General features: G+C 56.5%; 6 protein-coding genes across 6 annotated transcripts; 4 read left to right on the top strand and 2 right to left on the bottom strand.

Moving 5' to 3' along the window:
* Positions 1-1,125: 1,125 nt before the first annotated feature.
* GUITHDRAFT_104001 (hypothetical protein) lies at positions 1,126-3,913 on the top strand (the record flags this gene model as incomplete). The annotated part of the gene is made up of 8 exons (XM_005837112.1): positions 1,126-1,766; positions 2,037-2,165; positions 2,335-2,483; positions 2,536-2,594; positions 2,925-3,033; positions 3,136-3,246; positions 3,335-3,447; positions 3,614-3,913. The coding sequence occupies 8 exons, from the start codon at positions 1,126-1,128 to the stop codon at positions 3,911-3,913; spliced, it is 1,611 nt and encodes a 536-aa protein (XP_005837169.1).
* A 292-nt stretch (positions 3,914-4,205) lies between these two features.
* GUITHDRAFT_151244 (hypothetical protein) lies at positions 4,206-6,456 on the bottom strand. The gene is made up of 6 exons (XM_005837111.1): positions 5,948-6,456; positions 5,239-5,898; positions 5,102-5,182; positions 4,785-4,973; positions 4,527-4,734; positions 4,206-4,344 (listed from the first exon to the last, which is right to left on the bottom strand). Exons 1-6 carry the CDS (start codon positions 6,434-6,436, stop codon positions 4,301-4,303), a joined length of 1,671 nt encoding a protein of 556 aa, XP_005837168.1. The 5' UTR covers positions 6,437-6,456; the 3' UTR covers positions 4,206-4,300.
* A 647-nt stretch (positions 6,457-7,103) lies between these two features.
* On the top strand, positions 7,104-7,788 carry GUITHDRAFT_151243 (hypothetical protein). The gene has a single exon (XM_005837110.1). The coding sequence runs from the start codon at positions 7,186-7,188 to the stop codon at positions 7,720-7,722; it is 537 nt and encodes a 178-aa protein (XP_005837167.1). The 5' UTR covers positions 7,104-7,185; the 3' UTR covers positions 7,723-7,788.
* A 997-nt stretch (positions 7,789-8,785) lies between these two features.
* On the top strand, positions 8,786-9,280 carry GUITHDRAFT_67066 (hypothetical protein; the record flags this gene model as incomplete). The annotated part of the gene is made up of 1 exon (XM_005837109.1): positions 8,786-9,280. A coding segment is annotated over one exon (495 nt), but the record flags the coding sequence as incomplete, so codon positions are not given.
* A 3,257-nt stretch (positions 9,281-12,537) lies between these two features.
* Positions 12,538-14,421, bottom strand: GUITHDRAFT_103997 (hypothetical protein; the record flags this gene model as incomplete). The annotated part of the gene is made up of 11 exons (XM_005837108.1): positions 12,538-12,575; positions 12,625-12,707; positions 13,081-13,159; positions 13,344-13,439; positions 13,532-13,580; positions 13,630-13,688; positions 13,737-13,935; positions 14,032-14,076; positions 14,131-14,177; positions 14,236-14,304; positions 14,355-14,421. The coding sequence occupies 11 exons, from the start codon at positions 14,419-14,421 to the stop codon at positions 12,538-12,540; spliced, it is 831 nt and encodes a 276-aa protein (XP_005837165.1).
* An 835-nt stretch (positions 14,422-15,256) lies between these two features.
* On the top strand, positions 15,257-16,451 carry GUITHDRAFT_151242 (hypothetical protein). Its single transcript, XM_005837107.1, has 6 exons — positions 15,257-15,330; positions 15,381-15,434; positions 15,484-15,789; positions 15,837-15,933; positions 15,982-16,103; positions 16,150-16,451. The coding sequence occupies exons 1-6, from the start codon at positions 15,262-15,264 to the stop codon at positions 16,309-16,311; spliced, it is 810 nt and encodes a 269-aa protein (XP_005837164.1). The 5' UTR covers positions 15,257-15,261; the 3' UTR covers positions 16,312-16,451.
* The last annotated feature ends 1,402 nt before the right edge of the window (positions 16,452-17,853 follow it).

Below are 17,853 nucleotides of genomic sequence, written 5' to 3'. Positions count from 1 at the left end.
CTTCTCCTCTCCTCCTCTCGCTACATATCTCCTCCTCTCATCTTCTTCCTAGACCTGAGCTCATGTCATCTACCAGGTCGTTGGGCCTGTCGTCACCCCGTCATCGAAGGACCGGCAGTGCAGCAAGCTGTTGCTTTCGTGACGAAGTGATCCTCCCTCCTCTTACGGCCTGCTCCCCATCCCCTCCCCTCCCCTCCCTCCCTCCCCCTCCCTCCTCCTCTGACTCCTCCTGTTGGAAGGTACGCCAGCAAGCTCGATTCGAGCTCTCTTCCAGGTGATTGCCCGCCTGCTGCCCACCGTGTACCTGACCTGACTGTGCATGCTCCGCAGAGGAGGAGAGTAGGAGCAACGCAGCGGCAGAGCCTCCACCTCCTGCCCTGGAGAAGGAAAGCAGCAGCTGGTTCTCTATGTCCAAGAAGAGCTCTTCCTCCAAGGTATACCATGACATGGTTTGAATCTTCTTGACCTCCTCTCCCCTCTCCTCTCTCCTCCCTTTGCGACTCTTCCCACTCCCGCCTCCATCCCTTCTCTTCTGCGCTGCTTTCTCCTCCCCATCCCCTTGCTCCCTCTTCTCTCCTCTTCCTTCATCTCTACCTGCTTTTTTGGGTCCCATCCTCTCCTCTCCTCTCATGCAGAAAACTCCTCCGCTCCGAGGCCAGAAGGTATCGTGATCCTCCTATTCGACTGCATCAGGACTGAGGGTTGTTCGGTGCAGATCGCACATGCTCCTGCTGCCGACGACGACATTCCTCTTCCTCCTCCTCCTCTTCCTTCCGACGAACCTCCTCCTCCTTATTCATAGCGAATAAAACGTGTTTACTTCCCCAGCATCTCCTCTTCCACTAGCAAGTTTTGTTCCTCCACACCCTCGCCTTTACTGCTCTCCATCGCCTCTGCTCGCCCTCCTCCTCCTGCTCTCCCCTGACCCATCCTGATCTCGAGCTGCCCGCTCCGAGCGTTCCACCTCCATCCCTCCCCCGCTCGCTCCCTGCTCCCCCACCCCCGCCTCCACCCCTTGACTTTCTCCCTTTCCTGCCTCCCTGCTTTCACAACCCCAGGTTTTTGATTGGCCGTATCCTCATCATACGAGGCCGCGCGTTGCTCCTGCATGCGCTGCTGCCTGTGATGGCGCATGCGGCGGCTCTTGCTTGGAGGACGCACCTCCCAGACCATGTCCGCCAGCCGCTTCTTCGTTTCTACGAGGAGGACGAGCTCGAGAGGGTCTGTAACGCACTAGCCCGCCCTCCGGCGCATTCATGCGTGCGGGCCAACACCGTGAGGATCTCGGGCGAGGAGCTGGCGGGGAGGATGCGAGAGGAGCTGGAGAGGCTTGCGGTGAGGGAGGGCCCCTCGGAGCATGCAGGGGTCAGCCGCTACGGCGAGGTGCGCGTGCATGAAGTGATCGGGGACGCCGTGGTGATCCGGCCCGACGAGCATGACGCGCGGGAGATACTTCCAGAGGGGCGGGAGCTAGTGGTGTCGAGGAGGTGCGCAGAGGCCGTTCTTCGGGGGTCCCACATCTTCATCCCCGGCATGATGGGATGCTCCCCACACACAGCGAAGGGAGACGTGGTGACAGTGCTGTGCGACGTGCAGGACAGGTTCCTGCGGGGGGCGAGCACGCACATCCTGAGCACGAGGAAGCTGGATCCCAAGAGGATGAAAGGCTTCGTCAGCAACCACATGCATGAGGTGTCAGATGAGAAGAAGCAGCAGTTCAGGCTGAACAACTCCAAGCTCTCTCACCTCTACGGCGATACAAACCGGTGAAGCCCTGCCCTGTCGTCCCCGACATCTCCTTCCTTGTGCTCTGCTCGTTGCCTCTCCCTCCTCTCCCTCTTCTCTATCTCCCTCCTCCTCTCCAACCTCTCCTCTCCCCCTTCCGTCCTGCCATCTCCACCCACTCCACCTGGTCTCCGCACTCCACTCGTCGGCTGCTCGCCCCCATCTCTACCCCCTCCCTCCCACCCTCCCTTACCAGACACCCCCCTTGTCCCCTCCTACCTCAGCATGTGCCCTCCTGACCTTGACGCCAGCTCATCCGACGCCTCGTTCCCGGAGCTACCGGAGGGCATCGTCGTCATCGGCAAGGGAGTCATGCAGGTCGACCGCAGGGTCGCCATGAGCGCCAAGGAAGGTCTGGGCTGCATCATGACAGAATGCATGTAAGACTCCTCCCTCCTCCCTCCTCCCTCCTCCCTCCACTCCCTCCACTCCCTCCACTCCCTCCTCCCTCCTCCCTCCCTCCTCCCATGGTTCTTCCTCTCCTACTCATTCCTGTCAACGCTTTCCTCATCGTCTTCCTCCTCCCTCTGACGCCATAGCGCCTTGCAGCTTTCGCGCCCCTCCCCTCAACGGGCTGCTCCCCGGCCTCATGTACGTCCAGAACTTTCCTTCGATCGTAGTCGGGCATGTGCTTGACCCGCAGCCGGGCGAGAGGATCCTAGATATGTGTGCCTCGCCGGGAGGGAAGACGACGCACGGTGAAGTTGCGCTACGGATGAGGAGGAGGGGACTGAGGAGGAGAACGTGCAGCTGCAGCGATCATGCAAGGGGAGGGGAGCGTGACGGCCATCGATCGGACGCAGGCAAAGGTGAAGACTATGAGATGGAGCAGGAGCAGGAGCAGGAGCAGGAGCAGGAGCAGGAGCAGGAGCAGGAAGAGGAGCAGGAGCAGGAAGAGGCAATGAGTGCGATGAGGGAGAAAAGGAGCGGATGAGGAGGAAGGGGTGGAATATAGAGAGGATGTTCAGGGAGATAATGATGAAGATGAAAAGAGAATGCACTTGATGGGATTGAAATATTTACAGCAGGGCAGACTGTAGAGGTGGGAGGGGATAGGAGGAGGGAGAGAATGAGAGGAGGAGGGGGATGAGAGGAGGAGGCGTGCACGGGGGAACTGAAGGGGGAGGGCGGCATGGCAGGCAGCCGTCATCCGCGAGAACGCGCAGCACCTTGGGCTTAAGAACGTGTGGGTCCTCAAAGGAGACTCCTCCTCCATCCCTCCTGTTGGAGGCAACGTGCCGCTGCCAGGTAAGCCTGCCCTCCACCACCATCTTTTGCCTCCTCCTCCTCCTCCTCCTCCTCCTCCTCTCTCCCCCACCTCCCCTCCTGCAATCTCTCATGCTGCTGCAGAGGAGCTGGAGGTTGATGCTGTGGAGCCCAGTGGAGGAGGAGTAGGAGGGGAGGTCAAGAAGAAGATTCAGTTCGACGAGCTTTTCGACAGGATTATCCTCGACCCTCCATGTCAGTACCACCACCACCACCATCATAACCATCACCATCATCACCACCACCACCACCAGCCTTTTCCCTCCTCTCACTGTCCTCGCAGGTACAGCGCTGGGGCTCCGTCCTCGCCTCGCAGTCGACATCCCTCCCATTGAGATGGAGCGAACTCCCGCGTATCAGAGGAGGATGATGCACGTTGCTGTTGGACTTCTAAAGGTCCGTCCTGCATCTGCTGAACAAGTCTTGGCTGATCCCCCTACTCTTCTGCCTCCTCCTGCTTCAACCCCATCCTCCCCATCCTCCCCATCCTCCTCTCCCCTTCCCCTCCCCCCTTCCTCTTCCTGCTCCTCAATCCCCTTACATTCCCTTCGTACTTCTCCAGACCGGAGGACGGCTGGTTTACTCCACTTGCACCATCAACCCGGAGGAGAACGAGTGTAACGTCGCCTGGGCTCTCAAGGCTCTCCCGCTCAAGCTCTTGCGAGCCTCTCCCATCGTTGCTAAACCAGGTAGACCAGAATCGGACAGGCAGAGGAAGGGAGAGGGGAAGGAGAAGAAGGAGGAAGAGCAGAAACAGGAGCAGAAAAAGGAGGAGAAGGAGAAGAAGGAAAGAGAAGGAAAGCAGTGGATGGGGAAAGGGCGGAACAATTTGCAGATGATTAAGAGGAGAACTTCGGAATGAAGGATGGATGGAGAGGGCTGGCAGGAAAAGGAGGGGGAAACGAGAGGAGGGGAGGGGAGAGGAGAGGAGAGGAGAGGAGAGGAGAGGAGAGGAGAGGAGAGGAGAGGAGAGGAGAGGAGAGGAGGGGAGGGGAATAACGGGCAGCGGCAGGGAGAGCAGGCTGCGGGCTTGACGATGAGCAGCGACAGTTTGTGCAGAGATTTGAACCTTGTGATGATTTGGACACCAACGGATTTTTCATCGCAGCCTTCGAGAAAGTTTGAGAAGACTCGTGCTGCAAGGGATGTTTTTTACAGTCGCTTTTCTTCTTGTTCAACAAAGGAAATCTTGCAACAGAATGGTGGGTGTATCTACATACAATGACACAAACAGCAGCTGCCTCCGCCTTCATGGCGTCTTGTGCGAAGTCGAAACGTCCTTGACCTTTGAATCTACAAAGGTTCAGTGGAGGAGAGACGGGAGGCGGGTAACGGTAGAGGAAGGAGAAAGGGACGGGGGAGGGGAAGAAGAGGGAGGAGGAGGGAGGGGAGGAGGGAGGGGAGGAGGGAGAAAGGAGGAGGAGGGAGGGAGGAGGAGGGAGGGAGGAGGAGGAGGGATAACGGGAAGCATGGACCTTCTCTGTCTATCATCTCTCGTTTCGCAAGGCTCCGGAGGGTCTTGGCTTTCAGCTCGTCCCGCGTCAAGGGCCTCTCGTCCTCCTCCTCCTCCTCCGAGCCCTCCTCCGACTCTAGCTCCCCGCTGGCAGGAGGAGGTACCACCTCCACCTTCCCTGACCCCAGCGGGACCTTCGGGCCCTGTCCAAGGATGGCAGCCAACTTGGTCTGCCGGGCATGTCAGGGGAGTACGAGCCTGCGGCTGCGAGCTTCGTCACCTGAATCTCCGGGCTGGTCTCGTCGTGTCCTGTCTCCTTCATCTGCGCTGCCGTGTACATCTGGAGGATCTCGTTGGTCCTCTGCTCGATGATGCCCAGGTACTGCATCATATTGCCCTCCGTCACTCCCTGGTTCCCCATCACCGCGTTCACGAGCTCGGCGTTGCACCCGATCTTGTTGAAAGTGTCCTGACGCGCAGAGAGTGTGAGGATAAAACCCTCCCTCCCTCCTTCTCTCCCTCCCTTCTTTCCTCCCTCTCTCCCTCCTTCTTTCGCTCCCTTCCTCCTTCCCTCCCTCCCTTCTGCCTCTCTCGAACCTGAATCCCTTCTTTCAGAATGTTCATAGTCTGCATAGTCTTTGCTGCTCGCGCTTCAAATTGCTCAGCTTTAGCTTCAGTCTGCGACGAGGGATAAGGAAACTTCACAAGAAAGCAACAAAACAATGTCGCTCCACCTTTGCCAACTTGTCTTCCAAGTCTATCAAGATCTGCTTTCTTTGGTTGTCGTTGTTTTGTCCTTTCCCCCTGTGCTTTTCAATTTCCATCCTGGTATCAGCAATCTGCTCCTCAAGCTTCTCCACTTCGTTATTCAGCTCGTTCACGTAGTTGAAGAGAGAGAAATTCTTGTCCTCTGCCTCGATGAACGTCGCAACCAGCTCGTCGATGTCTGAGATCCCTGTCGATGCTTGTATCTTGGCAAAAGCTTCTTCATACGACTGGACCTTGTGCAGTGCTGCTTGTTGCGCTGCCTTGTCCTTGGAGATGGATGAGTTTCCTTTCATGATCTTCTTTCTCAGCTTGTCCTCGTCCTCGAACTTGCCGTTGGGTCCGATCCCTGCCTTCTCTCTCTGACGCATCAGCTCCTTCATCTTTCGATCATCCTCGATCAACTTTCCCAGCTCCTTCCATTCCGCCTCGAAGCTCGCCTGCTCCCGATCCGCCTGAATCTTCAACATCGCCATCTCCTGCTGCGCTTTGTCCCTCACTTCATACGCAACATTGGACATCTCTATGATCTTTTGCATCTCGTTTTTCTTTTCGTTGAGATCTTTTTCCAGCTTCTTGTAGATCTGATCGAACCCCTGCTTCTCTCTCCTCAGGTTGTCGATCGATTCCTGCCAAGACATGTTAGTTCAAGACTTGCAAGCGGACTACATGTGAGACCCTCAGTTGCTTGTTGTTTGCGAGAGCCTCGTTGAACTTGAGAAGGGACTTGTCGAGTCTGTTCTCAAGCAGCTGAATGTGCTTCTGAGACTTCAAATTGTTTTCCCGGACCGCATTCGCCCCCCCAACCTTCTTACGTTGCTCCAGGACCTTCTCATTCAAATCCTTGATGCTCGAGTCCAGCTCCTCGATCCTCTTCTTTTCCGTCTCGATCCTCTTCGTGTAAGATTCCGCCTGGTCCTGAAGCTTGTTGAGCTGTGACGACATGGATGCATGGTGATCCAGCGCTGACTTGCTCCTGACCTGCGAGCTGCGCATACCCTTATCAAGATCCAAGTCCTTCCTGAGCTGATCGTTGTCCCTCCGCAGCCTCTCGATGGACGCTCGCTGCTTCTTGAGCACCTTGGCTCCATCCTTCTCCTCCTCTGCCTGCTTGTACCGGCTGTGCAGCTCCGCCAGCTCCTTCTCGAGCTCCACCGTCTTGGACATTCCACCGCTCCACTCCAATGCTCACTCTCGACCCCACCCTATCCAAGTGCTTGAACTGACCTACTACCCCATGAGGGGTCATAAATACCCCATTAGATAATAGTATAATGCACCGGTACTTGACGAAATCGTCCTCAAAGTACCCTATCAACGAGTACCCTACCCCTCACAACCCAACGGGCGGTTGCCGTTGGTTCCTACCGTTGATTTCCGTTACAGCTTTCTGATCGGTAGCAACGATTGATGTAACCGAAGCCATGTATTTGCGGCATGGCTGCATATCGTGAGGAATAGCCATGGCACATGGGAAGCGAACGATGCAGAGAGAAGGAGAAGGGGAGTGGAGGGCTGAGAAGGACTTGATGGGCAAGGGAGGTGAGGAGGATGGGAGAAGGATAGAATCCCAGCAAGTCTCTCATGGTAAGAAGTTGAAGTTGCTCGATCTACCTTCGCCGAGACAGGAACATAACAATATCCGACAAAAGGTAGAAGCTAGGATAAAAATCACATTGCTCGATCGATGTTTGTGTGCATTTGCCTCCGGAAAACTTGGATGTTTGCAGGGAAAGATGGAATGAGTAGGGTAGAGATCGGTCGAGCAGAATGTTTTATCAAAAGAATCCGAAGAGATGACAATTGATCTTGTTTGATATCTGAGGAGATGTTGCAGGGTCATCAATGATGGAATGAAAGGAGCAAGGGGAAGGTATTGAGAGAGACAAGTGGCAAGACTGATTGCCGCAAATACCATGGAATCACTTTGGTCGAATCGCTTGTACGTGTTGGAGGCTGTAACCAAGGATGGGAACAATCTTCTCAAAGCAGATGAAAGATTTAGAAACGACAAAGAGATTGTACTCGCAGCCGCCAGGCAGAATGGATTTGCATTCACTCTTGCGAGCAGTTCTTTGCAGAACGACAAAGATGTTGTTATTGCAGCTTGTCAGAATGACGAGTTGATGTTTGCAAAGGCAAGCGAAGAGAGAAGAAGCGACAAGGAGACTGTGATGGCCATTGTTTCAAAGCAAGCTTTCGCTCTTACATATGCGTCACCAGCTCTCTTGAAAGATCCAGAAGTCGTCATGGCTGCTGTTAAGTGCAATGGAGCTGCTCTTTCCATCCTTCCTGACTCTATGAAAACCGATGACGTTGTGCTGGCAGCCATTCAAAGCAATCCTGCAGCCATTCAGTTCGCTCCCGACAGCTCTCAGCAGAAGTTTGTTGAAGCTGCCTGCGCCAACGAGAACTCTGCATGGTGGTGGTTTAGACCGTCAGCTCCCGCATGACTTACCTCCGATCACTTGATGGACTGACTGATATAAACTTGATGTGTAACTACATGCTTGCATGCTAGTGTCATCTCGGTACCCCAAGTTGATCAGGCGGCTCTCAGCTAACCGCCAGACGGGCTCAAGCATCCGATATGCCATGATAGCCGCATCATTACACTGCGGTACTACGGTATTACCGGTAGCCTAGCGGCGGCGGTGGCCCCGCCCCCCCCCCCGGCCGTGCCGCCGCTACTAGTACTGTGCCAGTGCTGACTGACACGGTCGGCCGCCCGCCACAGTGCCCGGCAGCGCATCGAGGACCGGGCCGCCCGGCCCAGTGGCCACTGAGCGCCGGGCGGCTCCACGGGCCGCTGGAGGCACCGTGGCACGGTGGCCGCGCACAGCCTGCAGGGTCACGGACTCGGAGGTGTAACAGTCACGGCGGCTGGCGGCCGTACTACGGTATCGTACCGTACGGTCTCATGTTGGGGATTTACGGTGACTGAGCATATCATCTGATTTGCATTGCGGTCACATGCGGTCGGATGAATCTCCGACGGTCACCGTCAGTCCTCAGATCATCCGAGTCGCGGGCCCGGGCCGGGCTCGGAACCCGGGCCGCTGCTGCAGTTTCAAGTTACTAGTTACTAGTGACGGTCACCGGCCCGGGTTCAGTGCGGCCCGGTGTAGTACTCAGTACGGTAGTGAAAGGTGGCACTCACTGCCCGGGCGCTTATGTGATACGATTAGGTTGTGAGAGCTAAACCTTTGTGGTAGGAGCGATTCAATGCTGCTGGCAGCGGGGGAGGGCGACGTGGAGGAGCTGCGGAAGCAGGTGGAGGGTCATGACAGAGACCGAGGAGGACTGTTCGATCGAGATGATCCTCATCCTCCTGTGGTAGTTGGACGACCACCAGGAAGCCATGGCAGGTTCAACAAGAAGACTCCGCTCTTGTTTAGGGGGAGCATGGGGGATACCGCCCTGCACAAGGCTGCGGAGCATGGGAAGGAAGAGGCGGTGAAGTACATCATAGAGGCTGCCTCCTCCTCTGACCCACTCGTTGCGGATGCCTCGGACATGGAAGACGAGCCGGAGAGAGCGCGGGACGCTGTCGACTTGGTGCTGAACGCCACCAACTCCGTAGGGGAAACCCCCCTGCATCTTGCCTCCATCAGAGGCCGCTCGGAGTGCGTCAGGCTGCTGCTGCAAGGAGGTGCCACGGTAAACGCCCAGGACCGGGACAAGCGATGGTCTCCCCTGCACTGCTGTGCCCGAGAAGGGTCGCTGGAAACTTTCCGTGTCCTGATGGAGTACCGGGCGGATCCAAACCTGCAGGACCTGACAGGAAGCACCTCCCTGCATGTCTCTGCTCGGTTCGGCACCTACGAGCTGCTGGAGCCTCTGGCTGCAGCTGGGAGTGTGCTGGACTTCCAGAGGCCATCGGACGGATACACTGCGCTCCACGTGGCTTGCCGGCACAGCAACTCGATGGAGACCGTGCGGACGCTCCTGAGCTCTAGAGCAGATCCGACGTTGAAGAGCCGGTCAGGACAGCCGGCAGCATTTCTTGCTCTCAAGTTCTGCTCGGAGGACATCTTCTCTGTGGTGAGCGACAGCACCTATCGCAGCTGCATCCTCAACCCCGACAAGGCCGGGCTGACAAGGATAAAGGAGGGCGGGAACTTGACGGTGCGCGCATCCTTCGACGTGTGCATGAGCCGGTTGGTCAGCGCCATGTCCCAGCCTGGAGCAGACGGGCTGTGGTACCACCCGTCCAACAGCCTCCTCTTCCACTTTGAGGACCCGGTGGAGGAGCTGGAGCTCGAGGTAGAGCAGGGGGTGCCATGTGGTGACTGGGTTGCCCCTGGCCCCCTCGACCCCGAGAAGATCGAGTCGGAGATCGCTGCTCAGTCTGAAGATGCGGCACTGCTGCTGCTTGACAAGGTGGGATTGTTCACTTCCTTGGAGGACATCCACAGGCTCGTGCTGGAAGAGCTAGATTTCCCCTCCTCCTCCATCCGGCAGGCGAACCAGCAGTGGTGGAGCGCTAGGAACGCTTGCCTTGAGTTCGACTTCCTTGAGTCCTCCCGGTGCTTCCAGAGGGCCAGCGAGCTGATGAGGCACTTCTGGTGGGGGGAGGAAGCGGCGGGGTGGGCAGGGGAGCTCTCACAGAAGATGGCGAGCTTCCATGAGCTGCGGGTCCGGCTGGATGAGAGGATGGCGAGAGGAGGGGAGCTGATCCGCGGGTTTGAATTCCAGGACGCGATACAGGAGCTGGAGGGGGTCAGCGAGCTGTACGGGACGCTGGGGCACGCAAGGAGTTGCTTCTTGTCAATCGCGAGGCTGCAGGAGGCCAGGGAGAAGCGGCGGGTGCAGGAGGAGGCGAGGAAGAACCTGCAGGACGCTCGCTCGTATGTTTCCCAGCGCTGTGACATGGAGGACTATCCGTTCAGCAGGCTCATGCTGAAGGAGGCAACCGACTGCTTCCGCACCTCCCAGGAGCTCTTCTCCTCCTTCGGGGACGCGCAGTCTGCTGCGTCCTGTCGCATGCAGCTCACCGCCACCACCGTGCAGCTTGAGAAGCAGGTGAGGGCGCACGAGTTGCTCATGGAGGGAGTGCAGCTGAGAAAGGAGAGGATCCGGGCTCCTGTCGAAGGCTACTCTCCATCCCCGCTCTACAAGCTCGGGAGCTCGATCATGATCAGGAACCACAAGGAGGCGGCGGAGAGGTTCGGGTTCGCCTCGCAGCTCATGGCAGATATTGGGGACGAGAAGATTCAGACGATGGCGATCGAGTTGAGACAGCATGGCGAGAAGTTCGGGAGGAAAGCGGAGGAGGCGGCGGCGATGTTGCAGGAGGGGATGAGGGAGAAGGACAAGTACATGTGCGAAACTACCATGCAGGGGAAGATCATCGTCTTTGGAGAGAAAGGAGGAGGAGGAGGAGGAGGAGGAGGAGGAGGAGGAGGAGGAGGAGGAGGAGGAGGAGGAGGAGGAGGGCGGGATGAGAGGTGTAGCCTTCCCTACCTGCGGCACTCGATCGACGAGGACTATCCGCTGGAGGACGTGGAGGGCAGGAAGAGGCTGCATCGGCTCATGTACAAGGAGAGCATGGAGACTTTGCGCGCGAGCAAGCTCCTGTTCTGCGAGATCGACGACGAGGAGAACGCGGCGGAGGCGGAGGAGAGAGAGAAGTGGGCGGAGAGGTGCGTGGAGACGCAATCCCGAGCCTGGGAGCTCCTGCTGGAGGGTCAGCTGGGGATCCTCGGAAGGAGGTACGGGGATGCCCACCATGCATACGAGCAGGCAGCTCAGCTGCTGGGGGAGATCGAAGATGCTGTCAACGGCAAGTATGCGAGGATGCTGTGCGATGATGCGATCAGCAAGAGGAGGCTGGCGGAGGAAGGGCACGTGAAGATGAGGAGGGGGCTGGAGACGCTGAGCAGGAAGGAGAGCTTCTCTTGCTGGGAGGACGTGGCGAACGAAGGGCCCTCCTGCTTCCAGACAGCAGAGAGTCTCTTCGAGGAGGCGGAGAAGGCCTTCGAGATCCTCGGGGACGGGGAGCTGAGGGGAAAGGCGGCGGAGTACAAGGAAGAGGCGTACGAGCGCAAGCTGCATGCCGAGGAGGTGAGGGACAGCGTCGCCATCGTCGTGCAGCCGACAGGAGAATTTGCTCCTCGTCGATCGGACCGGCACAGGAAGACGATGCCGTACACGAGCGCGGAGCAGGCGATCAAGGATGCGGCGACCACGGGGAAGAGCAGCACAGCACATGCGGCGTGTGAGATCGCAGAGGGGTCGATGATCGTGCTGAAGAGGGGGGAGCACAAGGTGTTGGACACGATCCAGTGGGTCCGCGACGTCTCGCTGCAGTCGGAGCAGGCAGTTACTGCGGAGAGCTGCATCCTGCTCATCGAGGTCCACAGCCTCTTGGAGGTCGCGGCGAGGAACGTGAGGATGGAGCAAGTCACGATGAAGCAGCTGCTGGGTGACGGGGCGGAGGACTACTGGAGCGGAGGCATCTACGTCATGAGGACGAGGAAGGGGTCGGTGGAACTGAAGGAATGCGTCCTGCACAGTCAGCGGGGGTCCGGGGTGATCGCTGCTGGGGCAGGAAAGCTCCTGCTCGTCTCCTGCAGCATCGTCGAGTGCGGCCAGTACGGGGTGGGGGCGGATGGGGAGGAGGCCATCGTCGAGCTGCGGGACTCCAGCATCTCGCTGAGCAAATTCGATGATGTGGACGAGCGGAACGGGGGGAGAGTCGTTGGGTTCGTTGACCCTGCTTGAGGCAGCGATGAGAGATTCAAACCCACACGTACAGCTCCTCCTCCTCTCCCTCCTCCCCCTCCTCCTCCTGCTCCACCACCACCACCACCACCACCACCACCACCTCTTCGTCCTCGTCCTCGTCCTCGTCCTCGTCCTCTTCCTCGTCCTCTTCCTCGTCCTCGTCCTCGTCCTCGTCCTCGACATTCTCCCACAGCTGCAGCTGATTATCCCGACTTCAATCCCTTCTCTTCATTCTCCCAGCGAAATCCCATCTTCACCCTCTGCCTTCCTTGTCATTCCCCTGTAGCGATCCCTTTCTCCTATTGCTCCTCCTTTCCTCGCCCCTCCTCCGGCTCTGCCTTTCCCTCCCTCAATGTCTATTTGTAAATGTCTGAACGAGCAACACCGAATGAAATGCTCACACCTTTCTTCAAGTTCTGTACAGACAAGACAACCCTAATGGAATCTTTGAAATTCTCTCCTCCCCTCTTCCTCTCCCTCTCCCTCCCCTCCTCCAACTCCTCCCTTCCTCTTCCTCCCTCCCCCCCTTCCTCTTTCCCTCAGAAAGTCTTGAACCGGATGCATCTCTTCAGCAAGACTGCATTTTGATATCAGCCTTCTGCCCTCCATCCCCTCTCGCTCCTCACCAGCCGACACGAAGGACGTCGCTGCCATGGCCGACCATCTCATCACGTCCCAAGTGACGGGGACACAACCCTCGGTGAAAGCCCTGAAGACGACGAGGAAAGAGAGGGAGAAGAACAGAAGGGAACAAGGGGTAGAGGAGGGGAGGAAGGGGGAGGGAGAATGGGGAGAAGAGAGGCGAAAGGGGAGGGGACGAGGCAGCGCCGGCGGAGAGGAATGGGGGAGTGGAGAAGGAGCGAGAGCAGGGAGAACGATAGATGAGTTGAAAAGTTGGACCGTGAGGTAACAGAAGACAGCACAAGGGCGAAGGGTATTGGAGAAAGTACAAGAGGAGGTAGAAGAGGAAGAGGAGGAGGAGGAGGAGGAAGAGGAGGAGAAGGAGGAGGAGGAGGAGGAGGAGGAGGAGGAGGAAGAGGGGATAAATCAGATCTCCACAACCTGCAGCTTTCAAGGCTTACCATCCATACTTGTGCGAGCTGAAAGTGACATGCCTTGACAGGCTCCGACCGAGAAGTTTCAGCCCCAGATCCCCTGGACCTACGCACATCCATGGAGGACTCTCATCGATTCGTCGCAAGTGACCTGCAAGACAGAGGAGGAAGAGGTGGTGGAGAAGGTGGAGAAGGTGGAGAAGCAGGAGCAGGAGCAGGAGCAGGAGCAGGAGCAGGAGGAGGACAGAAAATCATCTCCATGGTAATGATCGCATGCAATATGCGACTACCAGTCACAAACAGCATCAGCTGCAGATATTCATCGTTTGCGTTGCTGCCAGCCCAAACGCCGTCAGTGCCGAGTCGCTTTCCCCCCTGAACGCAACCTGCGATGGAGCAGCTCCTGCATGACTGGCCCTGCTGCTTCATCTGCTCGCTCTGCTCACTCCTCGGAGGTATCAGAGAGCGCATCGGTCACCTAGAATCTCTCTCATCCCGTCGTTCATGCTCGCCATAGTCTTGAGCACCTGCAGGCGCCACGTTCACTCCTCGCAGCATCGGGACCAGCGGCACAACCGGCAAGCAGCCCATCAATGAGGAGAGGAGAGCGGAGACAAGGAATGTCCCCAAGAGGTCTTCGATGCTCGTCAGAAGGAGCAAGGCAACACAACTTGTCTCCTCACCACTAGCCAAGTACCCGCACGAGAGGCAGGCGATGCTGAGAGGGAGGGCTACCGCTGATGATGCGAGGCAAGAGGAGAGTTTCAGCGTGTGAGGTGCGAGGTGCTTGCCATAATGATCACCAGCGAGGTACGAAGATTGCTTCATGAGGGGTTGTTCGTTCAAGATCTCAGCAACGATGTTTCTTCCGAGTGACGTCATCTAGGAAATGCACGCAGGGCAAGAGGGCCAGAGAGGAAGGGAGGGGGAGAGGGATAGGGTGAGTTCATGATGACATCAAGCTCTGCCGTGTCTCACTTCTTGCAGATGGAGGGACCACTGCTCGATTGAATCTCTGAAGTCCTACAGGAATGTATCTATCAGCATGGACGTTCGGGTCACTGGAAGGAAGTTGACCTGGGGGTCATCGGTGTACTGCAACAAGGAGACTTGCATCTTGCTACCTGCCAGACAACCAGACGTCATCATGTGCGCAGCTGATACCATGAGTTGTTCGCTCACTGTGAATGGTCTCGTTCACACCACCAAGCTCCTCTTGGAGCCTTGCGATCCCATTCGAGCATACTGTCACTGTACCAGAATGTTGGATCACCTTAGTTGAGACCTTGATCTTGCATCACCTACGAAGCTTCCTGCTACAATGCCGACAACGATGGCCGTCACAACCACCGAGAGCCGCTTTACCATGGCAGATAGTAAGATGCAGATCTATCGCATCAGTTCCATGCTGAAAGCTCCATGCTCTGCCAAGATCGTTCAGCAAAAGTCCTCCTCTTCTTCAACATCGTTCTCTTCCTTCAGCTGTACAGCTCCTGCTCCTTTCGCTCTTCTTCCTCATCCTGTTCCTCCTGCTCCTCATCTCGTTACCCACCGTCATGCTTGTCCGACCATGGCCTGGATCCCGATGGTTAGAATCGTTGCAACATAAACGTTGACCGTTTCTTTCCTGTTGTAGCAAATCACGTTTGTAACGTGCAAGATCTATGGGTGGGTACTCAAAAAATGGTCCAAAAGAGGGGTACTTCTTAGGCAAATTTGGTGAGCATGCCCATGGTGGGTACTTATTGGAGGGGTTGTGTAGAGGTGTTCAGAGGTCATAGCGAGGTGGTAGCAGGGTCATAGCGACCTAGTCAATGACAGCCGCGGCAATGGAAGTTAGAAAGGGCAGATGGTGGAAAGGGAGGGGAGGAGGGTGGAGGAGATCGAGACACGAATGAGCGCAGACGAAGAGGAGAAGAAGTACAGGAAGAGGAGGAAGAATGTACATGCAGAAGCCGACTGGACAGAGATGAAACATGTTACGATGTGGAAGGAGGCGGAGAATACTGCGATGAGGAACGAGAAAATGGGGAGAGAGCGGAAGGAAGATATCATCCAAAGGGCTCTGAAATGTGTCAGAGGGTCTGTCTTCTGCAAGAATCCAGCTCATGAATCACGCTGCTTCCATCTTTGTACTGCAGCAGTTCTCATGCTACTTTGTTTCACGTTGCATTCATTACGTGTCGTATGGTTGACTTGCAGCCAGGAATGTCCCTGTCACTTGTCCAACGTAGAATTCAGAATATTGTTGCGAAGCATGCTCGCTTCGGGGCTCAGGTCTGTAACAAATGGCTCTCCATGTTCGAAATTCGCTCATCCCATGACAGAGCTTTCGCATGTTCCACGCTGGACGACCACTGAGCGCGGATCATGTGAACGTGGTAAGGGGAGCATGGGAGCTCGGTTGGCGTGGATCTAACTCTGCCGCAGCATCGTGACACCGAGTACAACAACCTGGACACCATGTGGGACTTCACACCCGAGAGCTACAAGCAGATCGACGAGATTCTAAAGAAGTATCCTCGCAACTACAAGCGATCTGCCGTCATGCCGCTCTTGCACCTTGCTCAGAAGCAGACCGAGCACATGCCGGAGCATGGCAGCACTGGATGGATCCCTCTCGTTGCCATGAACAAGATTGCTAAGATTCTGGATATGCCTCCCATGCGTGTTTACGAGGTGGCTACTTTCTATACCATGTACAATCGGACACCCATCGGAAAGCATAACATTCAGGTGATGGGTGACGTGTTTGTGTCATCCTGGTTGATCTTCTCTACCAGGTCTGCACGACCACGCCATGCATGGTGGGAACTTACGGGATCGGAGCTTACACCATCCTTGACGCTATCAAGAAACACCTGGGAATTGAAGTTGGCGGTAGGCCCAGACCTCCCTGTTTCGTGCAACTTCTGAGCCTTCTGGCAGAGACCACCAAGGATGGGCTCTTCCATCTGATGGAGGCAGAGTGCCTCGGCGCCTGCTGCAACGCCCCCATGATGCAGATCGCTGGACCCATCTGCAACGACGCTTATTACGAAGATCTAACGGTCAGTGGGGGTTCGGCCCGCGCTCGAAGCTGACATCTCTTCTCAGCCCGAGTCTGCCATCGCCATCATCGAGAAGCTGCGCAAGGGTGAGACTCCTCCTCCCGGCCCGCAGAATGGCAGGAAGGGATCGATTGGTCCTCTCGGCAAGACCGTTCTCCTCGGCGAGCCCAACGCTCCGTATTGCCGTGATTTGAACGCAAAGGCCTAAAGAGAACGAAAGGCCTCGAGTCTCGTGGATGATTTTTTGAGCCTGATGTTCTTCGCGCTGGGTTCTACAGAACTTAATCTGGCTTCGCCGTAGATTTGGAAGATAAGAGCGCATGTAATAAAGGAACTGCTCTTTTCACCATTTATTGCGCCATCACTTTCAAAAAATCCTCCTCCTCATTACTTGTTCTTAATGGAAAAGTTTTGCTCAGACTCTCTTGCTCCACGTTGGAACATTCGCTTCAAATCACCTTCTCGAGGACGACGTCGAGGGAAACAGCTTCATCCTTGGGGAAAGACCCGATCTTGACATCGTTGGTACTGGGCTCCAGCTGCAGCACGCGTGACCCCCCTTCTCTTATCCCAACGACGCCCTTGTCAAGCCCTGTAGCGACGTCCCTGAGACCGACCATGAAGGTCAAAGATTCGTAGGTTCCCTTCTTACCCGTGCTATGATCCTTCACTTTCACCGTCACTTTCGATCCTGGCTGCGCTTGTTTCCCTGACCCGATCGCTACGTCAGTGTAGGAGAACCCTGGGAAATTCCTCGGCTTCGGCTTCAATACGGGGACACTAGTGATCTGCTGATTCTTTGGCTTCTCTTGCCCGTGCTTGGAGCTGTTGTCCTGATGTTTCTTGTCCTGGTTTTCGTTTGAGAGCAGGGACTTAGCACGCTTCGGTGCGATAGTATCTCCCAAGTGCAGATCCGGCTCATGCTTCCGCTTGCCAAGTTCATGAAACTCGTCGTCCGCACCTTCGACGATCCGAACAGTCTTCGGAGACCGACTGGCTGGAGAAGCAGGATTTTTTAGAAGGCCCTTGGAGGGAGACGGAAGCGGCTTGTTGCTTCTCGTGATGGGACTCGCCTTCACCTCTTCCTCTTCCTCCTCCTCCTCCTCCTCCTCTTCCTCCTCCTCCTCCTCCTCCTCCTCGTCGTCATCATCTTCGTCTTGCTCCTCGTAATCCTCATCGTCGTCGTCATCGTCATTGGCTTCATACTCCTGCTGCATGTTCTGTGCGGAGGCCACGAGCGCCTTCATCCCTTGTATCTGTGACCGAGCTTCCTCTTCTGCATCCTCGTCGTCATCGTTCCCCGAAGCCGATGCGAGGAGGGACTTGAGTTGTGTCTGCAGCTGCGCCCACGAGATGGTGTTGTCGTCAATGGTGTCGAGCTTGTCATGCGCATGGTCGAAATAGCCCGACAAGTGAACTGTGCAGGATTGAGTCTTGGGCTGCACAGAGAAGGACAGGAGGGTCGACTCGTAGAACTCGTGGTTGCTGATCACCGTCTCTATCTCCCCCGTCCTCAAAGTGGCGATCAGTGACTTCTGCCCGGACAGAGCCCCCTTCGGTCCCCTCTCCTTCTGGGTCGCCCAGACGCTTATCCTCGTCCCAACAGGAAGCTTCTTGGCCTCTTCAGGGTCGAGGGTGGCCAAGGTGATCTTCAGTCGGAACGGAAGACAGGTCTCAGACGGTGTTACGTTCGGCATGATCTTTGAACCCCAGAACGTGAACATATTTTCCCTGGTTGAGGGTGCGATAA

The sequence above is a fragment of the Guillardia theta genome (genome assembly GCF_000315625.1).
Source record: "Guillardia theta CCMP2712 unplaced genomic scaffold GUITHscaffold_15, whole genome shotgun sequence".
Classification (NCBI taxonomy): domain Eukaryota; class Cryptophyceae; order Pyrenomonadales; family Geminigeraceae; genus Guillardia; species Guillardia theta.
The sequence above is the reverse complement of the archived record's forward strand: the minus strand, read 5'-3'. Positions and strand labels throughout refer to the sequence as shown.